The sequence below is a fragment of the Bos javanicus genome, chromosome 4, assembly GCF_032452875.1.
Source record: "Bos javanicus breed banteng chromosome 4, ARS-OSU_banteng_1.0, whole genome shotgun sequence".
In the NCBI taxonomy this organism is placed as follows: Eukaryota; Metazoa; Chordata; class Mammalia; order Artiodactyla; family Bovidae; genus Bos; species Bos javanicus.
In genome coordinates, this window is record NC_083871.1 from 88,120,409 (window position 1) to 88,139,032 (window position 18,624).

At 40.5% G+C, this 18,624-nt stretch overlaps 1 protein-coding gene across 1 annotated transcript in view; it reads right to left on the reverse strand.

Annotated features, from left to right (window-relative positions):
• SLC13A1 (solute carrier family 13 member 1) overlaps window positions 1–17,230 on the reverse strand; it is a 104,728-nt gene extending 87,498 nt beyond the window's left edge. The window contains exon 1 of the mRNA XM_061414562.1: window positions 17,085–17,230. Within this exon, the coding sequence (XP_061270546.1) occupies window positions 17,085–17,183 (99 nt within the window). The 5' untranslated portion in view covers window positions 17,184–17,230. The remainder of the gene's footprint in view (window positions 1–17,084) is intronic.
• Window positions 17,231–18,624: the final 1,394 nt, after the last annotated feature.

Genomic DNA, 18,624 nt, shown 5'->3' on the forward strand with positions numbered 1-18,624 from the left:
CTGGTTTTAGAAAAGGCAGAAAAACCAGAGATCAAATTGCCAGCATCCATTGGATCATCAAAAAAGCAGGAGAGTTCCAGAAAAACGTCTATTTCTGCTTTATTGACTATACCAAAGCATTTGACTCTGTGGATCACAACAAACTGTGGAAAATTCTGAAAGAGATGGGAACACCAGACCACCTGACCTGCCTCTTGATAAACCTGTATGTCCAATTAGAACTGGACATGGAACAACAGACTGGTTCCAAATAGGAAAAGGAGAATGTCAAGGCTGTATATTGTCACCCTGCTTATTTAATTTATATGCAGAGTACATCATGAGAAACGGCTGGGCTGGGAGAAGCACAAGCTGGAATCAAGATTGCTGGGAGAAATATCAATAACCTCAGATATGCAGATGACAGCACCCTTATGGCAGAAAGTGAAGAAGAACTAAAGAGCCTCTTGATAAAAGTGAAAGAAGAGATTAAAAAGTTGGCTTAAAGCTCAACATTCAGAAAACTAAGATCATGGCATCTGGTCCCATCACTTCATGGCAAATAGATGGGGAAACAGTACAAATGGTGGCAGGCTTTATTTTGGGGGGCTCCAAAATCATTTCAGATGGTGACTGCAGCCATGAAATTATAAGACGCTTACTCCTTGGAAGGAAAGTTATGACCAACCTAGACAGCAGATCAAAAAGCAGAGACATTACTTTGCCAACAAAGGTCTGTCTAGTCAAGGCTATGGTTTTTCCAGTAGTCATGTGTGGGTGTGAGAGTTGGACTATAAGGAAAGCTGAGCACCAAAGAATTGATGCTTTTGAACTGTGGTGTTGGAGAAGACTCTTGAGAGTCCCTTGGACTGCAAGGAGATCCAACCAGTCCATTCTAAAGAAGATCAGTCCTGGGTGTTCATTGGAAGGACTGATGTTGAAGTTGAAACTCCAATACTTTGGCCACCTGATAACGAAGAACTGACTCATTGGAGAAGACCCTGCTGCTGGGAAAGATTGAGGACAGGAGAAGGGGACGACAGAAGATGAGATGATTGGGTGGCATCACCGACTCAATGGACATGAGTTTGGATAAACTCCGGAAATTGGCGATGGACAGGGAGGCCTGGCGTGCTGTAGTCCATGGGTTCGCAAAGAGTCAGACACAACTGAGCGACTGAACTGAACTGACCTAAGCTGAATCCTTACTAGATATCTTCATTACTGTTGAAAAAAATAAGAAATTAATTATCATCCTTTCGTATACATTTTTTTCTCTTTATAGTTTGGTAGCTTTAAATTTGTCTCCTTCGATGGTTTTCTCCTTCAAAGTTTCATTTATGATGTATCTAAACATGGACTAATATTTAATTAAATTATTTTTTACTTGGAAATGGTCTGTTTGAGGATTCATATCTTTTCTAATTCTGAAAAATTTAGCCATTATTACTCTGAATATAATCTCTCTTCTAGTCTCTCTTTTTCAAGAATACCTTTCACATGTGTGTTGGGGATTCTGAATCTACCTTCAAATCATTCTTTCGTGTAAAACATGTTTACTTATTATGTCTGATTTTTAGGTGAATTCCTAGTATTCTTTCTTAGTTCACTGAGTATGTCTTCAAGTATACTCAGGTTAAAGTTTATAGTTTCATCTTAAGTTTTTAAATTTTGAATTCTTTTTAATTTCAGAGAAGACTTTTTCATTTCTGTGATTTCTAACTAGCCATTTTTTTTATTTGCCTGTTCTTGCTTTATATTTCTTTTAAAAATGAGGATTAATTGATGCACAAAATACTGTACATGTATATTGTATACAATTTGTTGAGTTTTGGACATATGTGGATACTTGTGCAGCTATCACCACAATCAAGGTAATGAACATATCCATCATGTCCAAAAGTTTCCTCAGGCCCCATTTTGGGTTTTGTTTGTTTCTGTGTGTGTGTTAAAGACACATAACATGAAATCTACATTCTTAAAAATTCTAAGTGTACAGTACAATATTAACTATGGATACCGTGTTGTTCAGCAGATTTCTAGAACTTACTCATCTTGCATAACTGAAACTTTCCCCTTTGAACAACTCCCCATCCATTCACTTTTGGCAACCACCATTCTACCCTATCTTTTTATGAGCTTGTCTATTTCATATGCCTCATAAAAGTGGAATCATGCAGTATTTTTTCCATCACTGGTTTATTTCTCAGCATAATATCCTCCCAGTTCATCCATGTAGCTGCAGATGACAGGATTGCCTCTTTTTCTTTAAGACTGAATAATATTCTTTTGTCTATACATACGACATTTCCTTTATCCATTCATCAGCCCATGGACATTTAGGTTATTCCCATGTTTTGGATACTGTTAATAATACTACAATGAACATGGAAGTACAAATACTTCTTCAATATCCTGATTTCTTTTCTTTTGGCAATATATCTATAGGTGAGATAGTTGGATCATACATATGGTAACTATTTTTCATTTTGTGAGAAGCCTCCATACTGTTTTCCATAGTGACAGCATCATTTTACATTTTCATTAGCAGTGTACAAAGGTACCGATTTCTCCACATTATCACCAACACTTATCTTTTTTTTTGAAAAAAGTAAAAGCCATCCTAACAGATGTGAGATGATAACTTGCTGTGGCTTTGATTTGCATTTCCCTGATGATCAATGATATTGAGTACCTTTTCATTTGTCTGTTGCTCGTTTGTATATTATCTTTGGAGAATGTGCATTCAAGTTCTCTGTCTATTGCATATTCTTGATACTCTTGTCACAGATCAGTTGACCATATATGAATGGGTTTATTTCTGAGCTCTCTATTCTGTTTCATTAGTCTAAGTATCTGTCTTTCTGCCAGTACGATACTGTTTATTTGCTGTAGTGTTGTCATGTATTTTGAAGTCAGGAAGTGTGGATGCCTCAAGCTTTATTCTCTTTGCTCAGATACCTTTGATTATTCAAAGTTTTGTGATTACATATGAATTTTAAGGGTGTTTTATGTATTTCTGTAAAAAAAATCTTTGCAATTTTGTTGTGGATAGCACTGAATTTGTAGATTGCTTTGGGTAGATGGACATATTTTAGCAATATTAAATCTTCTAATCCATGAAATGAGATGTCTTTCTATTTATGTGTGTCTCCATTCATTTCTTTCATCAGTGTTTTATAGTTTTCGGTGTAGAAGGTTAAACTCCTTGGTTAAGTTTATTACTAAGTATTTTATTATTTTTGATGCTATTTTAAATGGGATTGGTTTCTTAACTTTCTTTTCTGATAGTTGTTAACATGTAGAAAACAACTGATTTTAACATTGGTTTTGTATCCTGCAACTTTACTAAATTAGTTTATTAGTTCTAAGTTTTTTGTAGAGTATTTATGGTTTTCTACACATAAGATCATTTACGTCTTTCCAATTTGATGACTTTTATTTTCTTTCTTGCCTAATTGCTCTAGTTAGGACTTCTGCTGCTGCTGCTGCTGCTGCTGCTGCTGCTGCTAAGTCGCTTCAGTCGTGTCCGACTTTGTGCGACCCCGTAGACGGCAGCCCACCAGGCTCCCTCGTCCCTGGGATTCTCCAGGCAAGAACACTGGAATGGGTTGCCATTTCCTTCTCCAATGCATGAAAGTGAAAAGTGAAAGTGAAGTCGCTCAGTCGTGTCTGACTCTTAGCGACCCCATGGACTGCAGCCTACCAGGCTCCTCAGTCCATGGGATTTTCCAGGCAAGAGTACTGGAGTGGGTTGCCATTGCCTTCTCCAGTTAGGACTTCTAGTACTGTATTAAATAGAAGTGGTAAGAGTGGGCATCCTTGTCTTACTTCTAATCTTATAGAAAAGCTTTCAGTTTTTCACCATTGAGGATGGTGTTATATGCGGGCTTGTTATATACATCCCTTATTATGCCGAGGTTCATTCCTTGCACACTCAATTTGTTGAGAGTTTTTTTTTTTTTTTTTATCATGAAAGGATGTTGAATTTTATTAATGATTTGTCTGCATCTATTGGGATGGTCATGTGATAATTATTTTTACTTTGAAAACCCCATGTATTTGGAAAGTAAATGTCTACTTTAAATGATGGATGTATCTAAGTCATAACCAGGAAAATTAGAAAATATTTGTAACAGAAAAAAAATGAAAAGAGAATTTACCAGAATTTGTTGCATGCAGCTGGAGATGATTGTGTAATTTAAAAAAAAAAAATCCTTCATTCTATTAATGTGATACACCACATTAACTGATTTGTGTGTATTGGATCATCCTGGTATCCCAGGGATAAATCCCACTTGGTCATGTTGTATGATCCTTTTAATGTGCTAATGAGTTTGATCAGCTAGTATTTGTTGAGGATTTTTATGTGCATGTTTATAGGGATATGAACCTGTGATTGTCTTTCATTGTATTAACTCTTTGCCTGACTCTGGTATCAGGATGTTGACCTCATAAAATCAGTTTGGAAGTGTTCACTCCTCTTTAATTTTTTGGAAGAGTTTGGAAAGGATTGGCATTAATTCTTTCAAAAAATATTTGGTAGAATTTACCAGTGAAGCTCTGAGCCTGGGCTTTTCTTTGTTAGGAAGTTTTTGATTATGATTCAAGCACCTTACACTCTTTATTGCTCTGTTGAGGATTTTCTGTTTATGACTCCATCTTCATGGGTTGTATGTTTCTGGAAACTTATCCATTTCTAGATTATTCAATTTGTTGGTGTAATTGATACATTTCTATTTCAAAAACAATGTGTTACTTATTATGGATCCCTTCCCCCATTTCTCATCTACTGATTTCCCTATTACTTTTATCCTATTTGGAGTGTTTCCATCTCCGTGTTGGTTTCATTGTCAGATCTTCTTGATTGTCTTACTGCATTTTGAAATTTTGTTTTCAGATTGAGCCTGCATGTAGTTGTTTTGTTTCTGTATTGTTTCCTTCTGTACTCCTAAAAGTTTTACAGTTGCCTACAGCCAGTCCCAGCTTGCAGTCCAGTATGTGCTCTATCTTGTCAGCCTGAGGTTCAGTCCTGCCAGAACAATGCAAATCCGGCCATCTCGCTGGATCAGGAAGTTTGGGTCAGTCCTGGCTGGGGGCTGGGCAGAAACTGCTTCCTCTGAATGCTTCCACAGACAGCGGTCAGCCTAGCTTTTTTGTTTGCTCATTCATAGCTGCCAAGAAAATCACTCTCTAGCACTTAGTTTGTGACACTGAAATTAATTCTGACCCCAGAATGACGTGGGAGCACTTTAGATCACAACTTCTCATGTTTGCTCTCCTTGCTTGCTTTTCTGATCCATTTTGGTTTATCAAAATGTTTATCAGCGTTGTGTTTATGGTGGAGAATAGGGTGGAGGGGACTTCATTGTACAAATTTCATCCAGACTGCTGACCATAGTCTTTATAGATAGGAAACCTTATTTCAAAGGTGAAGATATTTGCTGAGTAAAGAAACAAATCTGTTCTTCTGACTTGATTAAGAGGAGGGGACAATAACATTTATGAATGCCTGTGACATACCACGTATAATACTTGTTTTGTGTAGTCTTTCCCCAAATTCTATAAAGTAGGTATTTTAATTCCATGTTGAATTAAGGATCAACAATCACATTACTAATAATATGTAGTAGAGTTCTACCCAAGTATATTCATGAGAGCACATCCTATATTTCATTTACTACCCTGTTCCAAGCACTTAAAACAATGGTTGGCATATAGTAAGTGCCCGGTAATATTTATTAAATGATTGAAGCTTTTTTCCTCTGTGTCTTTTCTACCACTGTTTTTATTCAGATATCTGACCCCTGGGCTTTTTCAGTGCCTCAGTGGTAAAGAACCCAACTGTCAATGCAGGAGATGAGGGTTCAATCCCTAGGTTGGGAAGATCCTCTGGAGAAGGAAATGGTAACCCACTCCAGTAAACTTGCCTGGGAAATCCCAAGGACAGAGGAGCCTGACAGGCTACAGTCCAAGGGCTACAGTCCAAGAGTCGGACACTATTGAGTGACTAAACAACAAACCTTGATCCCAAGATAGAAGATCCCTGTATTCTACTAGGCATAAATTATTTAGTCTAGGACTCTCTTTTCTTTTCCTTGTTCTCTTTTCTATTTTCTTTTCTACTTGAAGAAAAGAAATATCTACTGGATATTTTGATGCCCACAAGTCGGACACAACTGAGCGACTGAACTGATGATGGGTAAATCGTCTTTATAGTTCTCCTGAGGTTTTCATCTCTTTTGCTAATAAGCTTGAATTGGAACTAAACCTTTTACTTGCCAGGGTCACTTCCTCATTTCACAATATCATCATTGTATCTAGTTTTAACCACCCCAAGTAAGTGTAGCCAGGAACTTGCTACAGAGGCAGAAACGGCAAATGCTGCTATGACAAGGCAATGTGGATAATGACTCCCCTCTGACTAAAGTTCTGAGTGTCAAATTATCTTGGGAAATGTGGTTGATTATATTTAAAAATCACCTCAGTTCTCTTTTAAATTATAGTTCTGGATAGAATTGAAATATAAATTAGCCTTTAAAATACAGTTTTTCACCTCTTCTCATTTTTAATGACACACTGACTGATATTAGGGAGTAATTTGGCATATGTGGAATTAGTACATATGTGGGTAGGGTCTCTCAGCACAGCTTGAGAAAAGTAGGACCGATCACAAGCCTCAGTCACAGCATTTGATTTTCAAAGAGAACGCACAGCAATTAAGATGGGAGAAAGAAAAATCATGCATTATGAATCTGTGTGCTACAAGAAAAACACTATTATTATACGACAGAGCCTGTACAGGGCTTTGCATTTTTGCAAAGGGCTTTGCAATTCCTACTGTGGCAAGAATTTCTCAAGACTCAATCCATATTAACGGAAAACCTTAAAGTGACTCCCAATGGCCTCAGATTGGAAGACGGAGAGTAAGAAGCTCAACTACAAAGTTAAGGAAAAATAATTAGCATTTCTTATTCGTTTTCTGCCCAATGGGTAGCAAGGGAAGGCAATTAGCAGCTCCACTATGTCAATTACAAGGGAATTTTTATTTCCTTTTCATTTAACTTCCGAAACCAATTAGCAATGGAGATGTTCTGTGTTCACATCCCACGCACACAGCAGAACTGGAAACAGCCAGAGATCACCTTGCTCTCCAACCTGACGACATGCTAGGGTGTGACTAAAAATGCTGGCCATGGGTTAACTGCTTCAGAGTCATGATGCGTCTTAACCGTGCAGCATCCTGGACTTCACACCCACAAGTACCTCAGGTGAGCCTGGGGCAGCCAATTCACAGACAACGTTCAAAACTCTTGTAAGAGTCTTATTCAATTTACAGATGAGGGCAGGGACTAGGGGTCAGTGTGACAGAACCAGTTAGGGAGTTTTTCAGAATATGCTAGATAAGATGGGACAGCCTAGGTTAAATCTCAGCAACTTGAAACAACCAATGTCTATTTCTTGCTCACATGATCTGTTTACCCTGTGTCACGGTTGCTCTGCCATCCAGTGGGAAACCTCATCTCAATATGTGTTCTAGTAATTACAAATACAAGAACAGCAGTGCACAAGCTTTTAAAAATCTGATGTAAATCGCAGTAAGGAAGCAATAGCATCGATGCGTTTGGGAGTCAGACAGCTTGTTTGTAAATCCTCACTCCCCTTAGAGACCGTGTGACTTTGGGCAAATTGCTTAACCTCTTTGAGTATCTGCTTGCTCATCTGTAAAATGGGGTTAATATTGACTACTCTAATGGTTGTTGGAGGCTGATAGTAGACATTCACTTACATTATCATTACCAAACAGAGTATAAAAATGTATCTTGAAGAGAAGAGCTTCGTGGAAGAGACATATCCCCATTCACCTGATACATCTACCTACATTCTTGTTCTGACCCTTAGTGGCTCTTACACTCTATTTGAAGTTCCTTCCTTTCATCATCTCCTTGCTCCTATATCCTCTGCTTCCTACATGATCTAGCTCAGGTATTTGCATCCTTCTGCCATGAGAGATCTTTAATCCATTCGTTCAGCACAGTTATCAACCATCTACTGTAGGTCAGGCCTTGTGCTTGGGCCAGAGGAAACAAGGAAACAGCATGTTCCGTGCTCTTGAAGTATCTGCAGTGTAGAGGGGGAAGTGAAGATAAAGGCAAAATGGAATACACAGTACAGAGGAGGCTGATGTCTTCACAATCATGCAGTGAGCGCATGGAGAATGATTCTGTTTGTATCACAGCCTGAGCTCCCTTTCCTAGCAAGCACAGGGTGAGAGGAGTGAGAGGTGAGAGGGCACTCCATGAAGAGGACACACCACATGAAATTCAGAAAGGCAAGAATAGTCATGGGTACTCTAGGGGCATAGATAGTGAAATGTGAATGAAGGAGCTAGATATTGGGCGCTTTGGGGAGGGCTATTCAGTTCAGTTCAGTTCAGTCGCTCAGTCGTGTCCGACTCTTTGCGACCCCATGAATCGCAGCACGCCAGGCCTCCCTGTCCATCACCAACTCCCAGAGTTCACGTCCATCGAGTCAGTGATGCCATCCAGCCATCTCATCCTCTGTCATCCCCTTCTCCTCCTGCCCCCAATCCCTCCCACCATCAGAGTCTTTTCCAATGAGTCAACTCTTCGCATGAGGTGGCCAAAGTACTGGAGTTTCAGCTTTAGCATCATTCCTTCCAAAGAAATCCCAGGGCTGATCTCCTCCAGAATGGACTGGTTGGATCTCCTTGCAGTCCAAGGGACTCCCAAGAGTCTTCTCCAACACCACAGTTCAAAAGCATCAATTCTTCGGTGCTCAGCCTTCTTCACAGTCCAACTTTCACATCCATACATGACCACAGGAAAAACCATAGCCTTGACTAGATGGACCTTTGTTGGCAAAGTAATGTCTCTGCTTTTGAATATGCTATCTAGGTTGGTCATAACTTTCCTTCCAAGGAGTAAGCGTCTTTTAATTTCATGGCTACAATCACCATCTGCAGTGATTTTGGAGCCCCCCAAAATAAAGTCTGCCGCTGTTTCCACTGTTTCCCCATCTATTTCCCATAAAGTGATGGAACCAGATGCCATGATCTTCATTTTCTGAATGTTGAGCTTTAAGCCAACTTTTTCACTCTCCACTTTCACTTTCATCAAGAGGCTTTTGAGTTCCTCTTCACTTTCTGCCATAAGGGTGGTGTCATCTGCATATTTGAGGTTACTGATATTTCTCCTGGCAATCTTGATTCCAGCTTGTGCTTCTTCTAGCCCAGTGTTTCTCATAATGTACTCTGCATATAAGTTAAATAAGCAGGGTGACGGTATACAACCTTGACGTACTCCTTTTCCTATTTGGAACCAGTCTGCTGTTCCATGTCCAGTTCTAACTGTTGCTTCCTGACCCACATACAGATTTCTCAAGAGGCAGGTCAGGTGGTCTGGTATTCCCATCTCTTTCAGAATTTTCCACAGCTTATTGTGATCCACACAGTCAAAGGCTTTGGCATAGTCAATAAAGCAGAAATAGATGTTTTTCTGGAACTCTCTTGCTTTTTCCATGACCCAGCAGATGTTGGCAATTTGATCTCTGGTTCCTCTGCCTTTTCTAAAACCAGCTTGAACATCAGGAAGTTCACGGTTCACATATTGCTGAAGCCTGGCTTGGAGAATTTTGAGCATTCCTTTACTAGCGTGTGAGATGAGTGCAATTGTGCGGTAGTTTGAGCATTCTTTGGCATTGCCTTTCTGTGGGACTGGAATGAAAACTGACCTTTTCCAGTCCTGTGGCCACTGCTGAGTTTTCCAAATGTGCTGGCATATTGAGTGCAGCACTTCACAGCATCATCTTTCAGAATTTGAAATAGCTCAACTGGAATTCCATCACCTCCACTAGCTTTGTTTGTAGTGATGCTTTCTAAGGGGAGGGCTATTAGGACAAAGAAATGGCAAAATCCCAAGATCCATCATATCTACAAGTTCTGTTAGATATTTCCCCCTGTCCGCAAAAGGGAGCCACAGAAGAAGTAGTACCAGTGAGTTGCAGTCCTTTCAGTTGCATCTGACTCTTTGCAACCCTACAGACTGTATCCCGCCAGGCTCCTCTCTCCATGGGATTCTCCAGGCAAGAATACTGGAGTGGGTTTCCATGTGCCCCTCCAGGGGATATTCCCAACTCAGGGATCAAACCTGCATCTGCCTGTGTTTTTACCCACTGAGCCACCTGGGAAGCCCATGGAAGAATTAGGAGCAGCGGTAAATGCAATAGGATGAGGCTGACATTTTAAAAATAGTCCTCTGGCAGGAGACTTCAGGGGGAAACAGTATGAAATGGTCTATGAAAGAGAGAGATGAAGGCAGCCTAGAGGAGAACAGTGCCAGCAGGAACGGAAATGAAGATTCAATGCGAGGCAGGTGGATTCAGGAGGTAAAGCAACATAAACAGAGTGATGTGGGCTTAGGAAAAGCTGAGGGATCTGACGTGACGCACAGATTGCAGACCTGGATGAGGGGTAGCCGATTCTCTGACATAAAGAACACAGAAGGAGCAGCTCGTTGTAGGCAAGTGGGACCGTGCACAGTAGGGGAATGGGAGGGGGTGGTGAATGTTGCTTCCCTAGATACATTCACCCTTTAACTACACGCTGATAAAATATGTGATTTGTTTCCATCACTGGCATGGATTTATATACAACCTTATTTTGTGATGAATGCTGGCCATGGTATATATTAACTTTTCAGCAACCTTGCAAGCTACTTGAAAGCAGAAACATTAATTTAAGCTGCATAAGATGCTACTGTTCACTGAGCACCATACTTTGGGCCTCAAAAGTTCTCATCAAATATTCATGAAATAAATATTTATCACATTTGGATTTCCTGGTTTTGTTCATCTCCTACAACATTACCATCAGCATGATTCTATGTTTTCTTTCTTTTCTTGCCCTCCATCATTCTGATGCTCTTTTGTATCTAAAATACTCATTTTCTTGGCATTTATAGCATTTACCCCTTTATCTTGGGCTTCCCAGGTGGCACTAGTGGTAAAAGAACCCACTTGCCAATGCAGGAGACATAAGAGATGTGAGGTCAATCCCTGGGTCCAGAAGATCCCCTGGAGAAGGGCATGGCAACGCACTCTAGTATTCTTGCCTGCAGCATTCCATGGACAGAGGAGCCTGGTGGGCTACAGTCGATGGGATTGCAAAGAGTCGGAGGCGACTGAAATGACTTAGCATGCACACACCCCTTTATTTAAATCCCTACAATATTTTAGACCAACATTGGAAACAATATCCAATTTCATTTGCCCCTTTAGAAGTTCCTTATGTTTTCTTAGAGTTCCTTTCCTCCCTCTTCTCTCACTTGTGATCTTTTAAAATTCTCTCCCACTCATTTTCCTTTCCTTTGTCAGGCTTCTCAACCTATCAGTTCCCCTCTTCCATCAGAGCCTTTATCCCTTTAAGGTTTACATTTCTTTACAAGTGCTATATTTCTCCCATCTGTTTAGTTTTTCCAGATGGAGCACCTAAGTCTCTCCTTATGTATTATTTCTTTTATGTATCATAATTTCTATTATAACTTCGAGATTCAAGATGCATCAGAGGCATAGATTGTGGAGGGAACAGAAGCAGCCCACGACAGCCACAGACACAGAGGTGGCCACACAGAGGTGGCCCTCTCAGCCGTGTTTCTTCCATCGCTGACTGGGGCTGGTACAGTGTACTAAGACTCTGTTCAGCTGACTGACTCTCCCTCTCCTCTCTTCAACTTTCTCTTGGCATAAAATATTTTCCCGAGAAATCCTGAAGTATCTGACAGAAACCTGAAATCTGGTCTTGGATTTACAACCAATCAACTAGGGAATGCTGCTCAATATCTGTGGGACTGTCTTCCTGAAAAAAGCGGGGGTCCATAATGAACACATAAACCAGGGGGACTGACATGCCAGTAAGAGACGCACTCTGCAAACAGAAAATATTATTGTTCAATTTTCTTCCCTTACGACTCGTCAGACAAACCTGGCCTTCTTTTTATCATGTTGTTCCATCACAAGAAATACAAAGAGCCAAGAACTAGAAAAATAAGCAAGGAAATAGCACAGAGTTCTGAGAAGAATAAAATTAACAAGCTGCTAAAAATAGTCGTAAAAGAATAATGTTGCACGGGGAATATCAGTGGAACTAAGGCATGTAGCCTAGGCCAATTTTAACAAGTTTTTATCTAGAAATATTTAAGATAGTTCCTCTCCAAAGAGAGAAAAATTCAGTTTCAATGATTAATTTTATTCATTTACATAAACATCAATTACATCACAGGCTTCTTACTGACCACTAACTACTAATTGAGCTTCCCAGGTGGCTCAGTGGTAAAGAAACTACCTACCAATGCAGGAAATGCAAGAGACATGGGTTCAATCCCTGGGTCAGGAAGATTCCCTGGAGGAAGAAATGGCAACCCGTTCCAATAGTTTTGCCTACAAAACCCCATGGATAGAGGAGCCTGGAGGGCTACAGTCCAGGGGCTTGCAAAGAATCAGACACAACTGAGCAGCTGAGCACATAGCACCCAACTACTAATTGGGGAAGGACTGGGACTACCTTTACACTTATGTGATGATTAAAAGGACAGTATTTCTGATGTTTCATGTAAAGCAATAAGAAGATACAATTCCTTCAGTAAAGTGACCTTTATACCAATGTATCAGGAGTATACTTATTCCCCTTGGAAGACATAAGGACACAGATATTTAGCTGTGGTTGAGATCATGGCTCTGGAGTCAGACAGATGTTGGCTGGACATCTGTAGAGCCACGTATTGGTAAGCTATTGTTTTTTTTTTCTTTTCTTTTTTTTGTTTTTTTTTTTTTTTTTTTTTTTGGTAAGCTATTGACTTGTTTCTATCTCCAATTCTAATCTTCAAAATTTGACCAATTACAATACCTAATTCATAAGGACTCAATTTGAATTTCTGTCTGACTTAGACCCATAGGTTTCTGGAGTGATGCATATTTTCTTTTGCTATAAAATATTATTTCCATGAAAACATGAAAATACACAGTTGCAAAATCTCTTCCATCTAAAAATTTTAAGATGCCAACTTAATGCCATGACTCGTGGTAAACATCCAGTGTAAAGGGAAGGGGGATCACATCCTGAGAAGTTGATTGCACCAGCTTGTAGAGCTGGGACTCTGGGACATTCAGCAGATGACATACATGAGACCCTTCCTCCAGCTCTCCTAGGTCCATCCCCAGGGTTTAGAATTACTGCACTTGTCTACCTTTAAGAAGTTGAGTTGCCTGAGGTCAATCAAGGAAGTGGCTAATATACACCTCTTCTCTAAAGCATTATGGTGAGGCGTTATGCCTGAGTTGTTGCTAAATGAGTATCAAGCCACAAATTTTGTGACTATTTAAAATAAAAGGCAAGTCTTCAAAAATACAAAATATAGAAAAGGGTAAAACCAAACCACTATTAAAGCATGAATTCTGAGCTCTGACAGAACCTGAGTTCAAATCCCATTTCAACCCCATCCCTGTGGCCTTTGCTGGGTCACATGTCTTTGAACATCAATTTCTGCAAATGTAAAATGAGAATGCTAGGACGTTTATGATTGTCTTCTTGGTTTATAATGAAGGTTAAATAAGATAACTTGGATAAAGCAGCTGGTAGAATGCCTGGAACAGAAGCAAGCTCTGCAAAGCAAAGCCCTTCCCCTCCTTTTTGAACATTACATGGTAAAGCCACTTACGGGCTCTCATCTTTGAAGCTCCATTTTTTAATTAAGGTTGAATTAAGCTAAGGGTTAAGGCCTGTCTACAGAAGCAACTCAAAATTCAGCAGGGAAATGAAAAAAAAAATCAGTCAATAACTTATTGTTTATTAGTTCCACCATCGTATAGATTTATTGTGTTTTTATGAAGCAAAATTGACTTTTTGTTTGCTTGAACTCTTTAGTTGTTTTGTTACTATGTGTTTAGAAGTATAGGCTTCACAGTTTGGTAGCCTGAAAGTTACAATACAATGATTTCAACCCATATCAAAGTAGCCTCTACTTAAATTTTATACCTTCTAAAGTCCTAAGTTCTCTGAAAGAAAGTTCTGCTTTCATTGTAAGCAACAGTTAAAATAATATACTGTGAGTTTAATTAACAGTTGATTGAATGGTTAAATATGCATTTAAAGTAGCAAAAAAAGAGGAAATTATGTTATTGTACTTGGAAAAATCCTCCCAATAATGTTAATTGAGTTTTAATAAATGAGTTGATTAGAGGGAAAAGAAAGAGGACAGAGTTCATCAAATGCAACTTGATGCCAGGTTTCCCCACAGACCTAATGTACTCTTGACATAGCACTTTGGAAAAAAAAAAAAAATCAATGACTACATTGCTTAGCAAGAGTACACTTTTTCTGGTTAATGAATCATGCACAGAGAACGTTGCTTTTTATTTATTTACTTGCCCTTCTCTTGCAAAGAGTTTATATTCATTTTCTTTGAAAATTATGTTAAGATAAGCAAAGTGTCAAGCATGTATATGTCAAAGGAGCAGCACAGATGATACGCAGTCATGGACAAAGTTTGTCTTGACTGGTTTAACTTGCTTTCTCAGCCATAAGTAAGGACTTTATGCTGAGAGTAACCAGAAATATTAAAATATAGCAGGGGTCCGGGTATGAATCAGGAGGTACTCATGGTAAGAGTCAGCCAGGTCTGGGGGACATGTAGGACCAGGGGAGTTGGAAAAAGAAAGCCATCATGAACACGAAAAGGAGTAATGATCTTTGAAGGGGGTGGAGGAGGAGGCATTCAGATGAGAGACTTGTGTCTGTACTTCCCATTTGTCGTCTAGTGGCTGCCAGAGACTCAGAGGAGTCCTCAGAGCTAGCTGGGGTAGGAGGGGCAGGGGGAAGAGGGGAGGATGAATCACATGGAATTTGAAAACAAAACCCACCAAACCGAGGACAATGGAGGCTGCCTGCTGTTTTCACTAGAAATTCTCTAAGAATCTGGAGGTTCAGAACAATGTCTGATAAAAAGTGGGGGAGGGGAGTTCTTCCCTCCCACCTCAGGGTGCTATGAGACCTCAGTGCTGAGAGAGACCCAGCCTGAGAGGCTGTAGCCCCTGGTGGTCATTCTTTCTCCCACCACCCCGCACCAGGTGACAGCTTGAAGCTGTGGGCAGCCAAGGCCAGGCCCCTCACCAGCTTTGTTGGTAAAGAACTTGGCAGAACCAAAAAGGACTTTTCATTATCTCATCTCACTTTCCTTCACACTGTAATGAAAAAGGCTTAGAAGAAAAGCTGACCAAACTAGACAGCTTATTAAAAAGCAGAGACATCACTTTGCCAACAAAGATCTGTATAGTCAAAGCTATGGTTTTTCCGGTAGTCATGTACACATGTGAGAGTTGGACCATAAAGAAGGCTGAGCACTGAAGAATTGATGCTTTTGGACTGTGGTGCTGGAGAAGACTCTTAAGAGTCCCTTGGACAGCAAGGAGATCCAACCACTCAATCCTAAAGGAAATCAACCCTGAATATTCATTGGGAAGGATTGATGCTGAAGCTGAAGCTCCAATCCTTTGACCACCTGGTGCAAAGAGCCCACTCACTGGAAAAGACCCTGATGCTGGGAAAGATTGAGGGCAGGAGGAGAAGGAGGGGACAGAGGATGAGATGGTTGGATGGCATCACTGACTCAATGGACATGAATATGAGTAAACTGTAGAAGATAGTGAAGGACAGAGAAGCCTGGCATACTGCAGTCCATGCAGTTGCAGAGTCAGACACAACTTAGTGACTGAACGACAATTTTCCTTCAGACCAGTGGCAGACTGCTGAGGGAGGCTGGAGTGTTACAATCACTGTGGTTCTATTTTTACCCAGACTCATATAACCTTGGTTAATACTTGTTAGAGAAGAACCTCAGGAAGGTTTTCTTCTACTCAGAGAAAAGGCATCATAGGGTAGGAACTGCACCATTGTAGGGTTAACAGATTTGGGGAGATTCTCAGTAACCCACGTACTGTGTGCCAGCCATAGTTCCAAGTAAGTTCTTGATGAGTGCTCATTCACTTAATCCTTACAACAAGCCCATTACAATCCCAATTTTACATAGGAGAAAATAGAAGCACAGAAAGGGCAATTAATTTTTCCAGGTCACACAGTTTCTAAGTGGAAACCTGGGACCTAAAGCAGAGAGCTTGGCTCTGGAGACTGTTCTCTTGCCACCAAGAGACCCTTGTCACACCTGTCACAAATAAGGTATTCACTAAATGTTTGCAGATACAAATGATTTTACCAAGGTAATAAAAATGCATTGGGTTTATATTTTCACACTTTATAGATTGACCATACTTAAAGGAAACCGAAAAATCCCTACAAGAACACACACACAAAAATAAAATCTCAAATGATCAGAACATGTGCAATAATGTGTTAGATTTTCTGATTAAACAAGGAAAATTACTTCCTGCTTTCAGTGCCTTCTTCTCTCATGTTCTTGTGTTGTTCATTTGCTAGGTTGTGTCCAACTCTTTGTGACCCCAAGGGCTGCAGCACTTCCAGGGGGTTCGATGGCCTACACCAAAGCATGAAAGTGCCCAGTAAATTAATTTGCGCTAGATCACCTTTCTGGGAGAATGCCATGGACAGAGGAGTCTGGTGGGCTACAGTCCATGGGGTCACAGAGTTGGACATGACTGAAGAGGCTAAGCACATAGCACAGATCACCCCTAGGAATTCCAGTTGTCCTCTGAGCTCTTTCCCCCAGTGCCACATTGCTGCCTAGTCTCAGGGCAAGGGGCTGTGTTAACCTGGGATGCTCCCTGGAGATTGATAACTTGACCAACAGGATCTCAAGGGTCATGATTCGTTTTTTCTTCTCCTTATCTGGTCGCCAAGCAGAGAGCAATTCTGATTGAATATACTATTTAATTATTCTAGTTAATCACACTGAAAATCAACAGCATTAATCATTAAAAGGGAGAAAAATGGGCAAAATACAATGTACAACCATCCTGATTTCAAGCCCAAGGTGTCACCACCCTTTCAGACAGATAATTGCATAGCAACAATAAAGGACAATTAGATACCTCAGAAAGCCCACCAGCCCATCCCTTACCTTCGAGCGGAGGATGAGTGGCAATGGCAATAAAATCAACAGAGTGAAAACTATAAGGAGAAGCCGGCGATAAACTAAAATGTAACTGAAGAATTTCATTGTCTTGCACAGGTGCCTTCAATAGTGTTCTCCTCAAATAAAGGGCAGGCATTAAATAACCGACCTGGCTTAATATTTCTCTAGCTCATCATCTTCATTTACTGCCTCAGACTCACCAACATGAGTTAAAATTAAATCTCAATTTTTATTGTTTTACTGTCACAATTCACATGGAGAGATAAGCCCAAGAGTGTGAGAAATCAAAGACCATTTTCTGCTAGGGTTCTTGAAAGGCAAAAACTGTCCTTATTTAGTTTGCGTATTGTAACTGGAATAGAAACTGTCTAAGTTTGGGAGGCAAAACCATGAGATGGATTGAATCTGCCCACAAGGAGGTCCCTCCCCACCTTTTGATGTCCCCTGATTTTGAGGCTCCACCCTTGGGTGGCACCTTGAGCAAGGCTTTACTGGGTGCCTCCAGTATCCTTTCCAATGAAGTACATTTTCAGTTTGTGAATTGAAATAGCAACCCCAGCAGTAGGAATTCCAATGTGAAAGGCAAGTTTTGGGTACAGATGGGTTTTCCTGGGCCTGCTCAGATAAGATATTGAAAGTCCACTGCCTTTGTGGAGTTTGGCTCCGAGGAGAGCTCCTGACTTCTCATTCAGAACTTCTCTGTTCTCATTCAAAAGATAAATACCGATGCTTCTGATAGCTAATAGATCCCCAATATCACACCTGTGCGTACATACTATGTAGAAGCTTCAGTTGTGCCTGACTCTTTGCAACCCTATAGACTGTATCCTGCCAGGTTCCTCTGTCCATGGGATTCTCCAGGCAAGAATACTGGAGTGGGTTGTCATGTCCTTCTCCCGGGAATCTTCCCAATCCAGGGATCGAAGCTGTGTCTCCTGTGTTTCCTGCATTGGCAGGCAAGTTCTTTACCACTAGCATCTCACCTGGGAAGCCCCAATACCACACCCAGGTATGCAATACTTTTTTCACTGTTTAAATGCACAGTTCTATGTATTTCTTGGACGCTATGTCCTCTTTGGATAGGAAACCAAGTTATTATAAAGTTTTACAGCCCTCACCTGTAAGACTTTTTCAGGATTGAGTTGATACTATTGTGCTGATATATTGGCTGGATTGACTAGATAATTACCAGGAAATTTGTGCAGAGATGAGTCATTAGGGTCATCCAAGGAGAGAGAGAGGGAGAGAGAGAGAGTGTGTGTGTGTGTGTGTGTGTGGATGGGAACTGTTCTGACAGCAATAGCAAGGATATGTTTTGGAACACCTTAGGGCTAGGGAGTCATTGATTAGTTTCTCATTGTCTGGTAAATTAATCATCCAGTGAACCTCAACTAAACTAGCCCTGGGTATAAACCAAACATATTTCCTTCTGTGTGTGTTGTGTGCTCAGCTGCTCGGTTGTGTCTGACTCTTTGTGACCCCATGGACTGTAGCTCACCAGGCTCCTCTGTGCGTGGGATTCTCC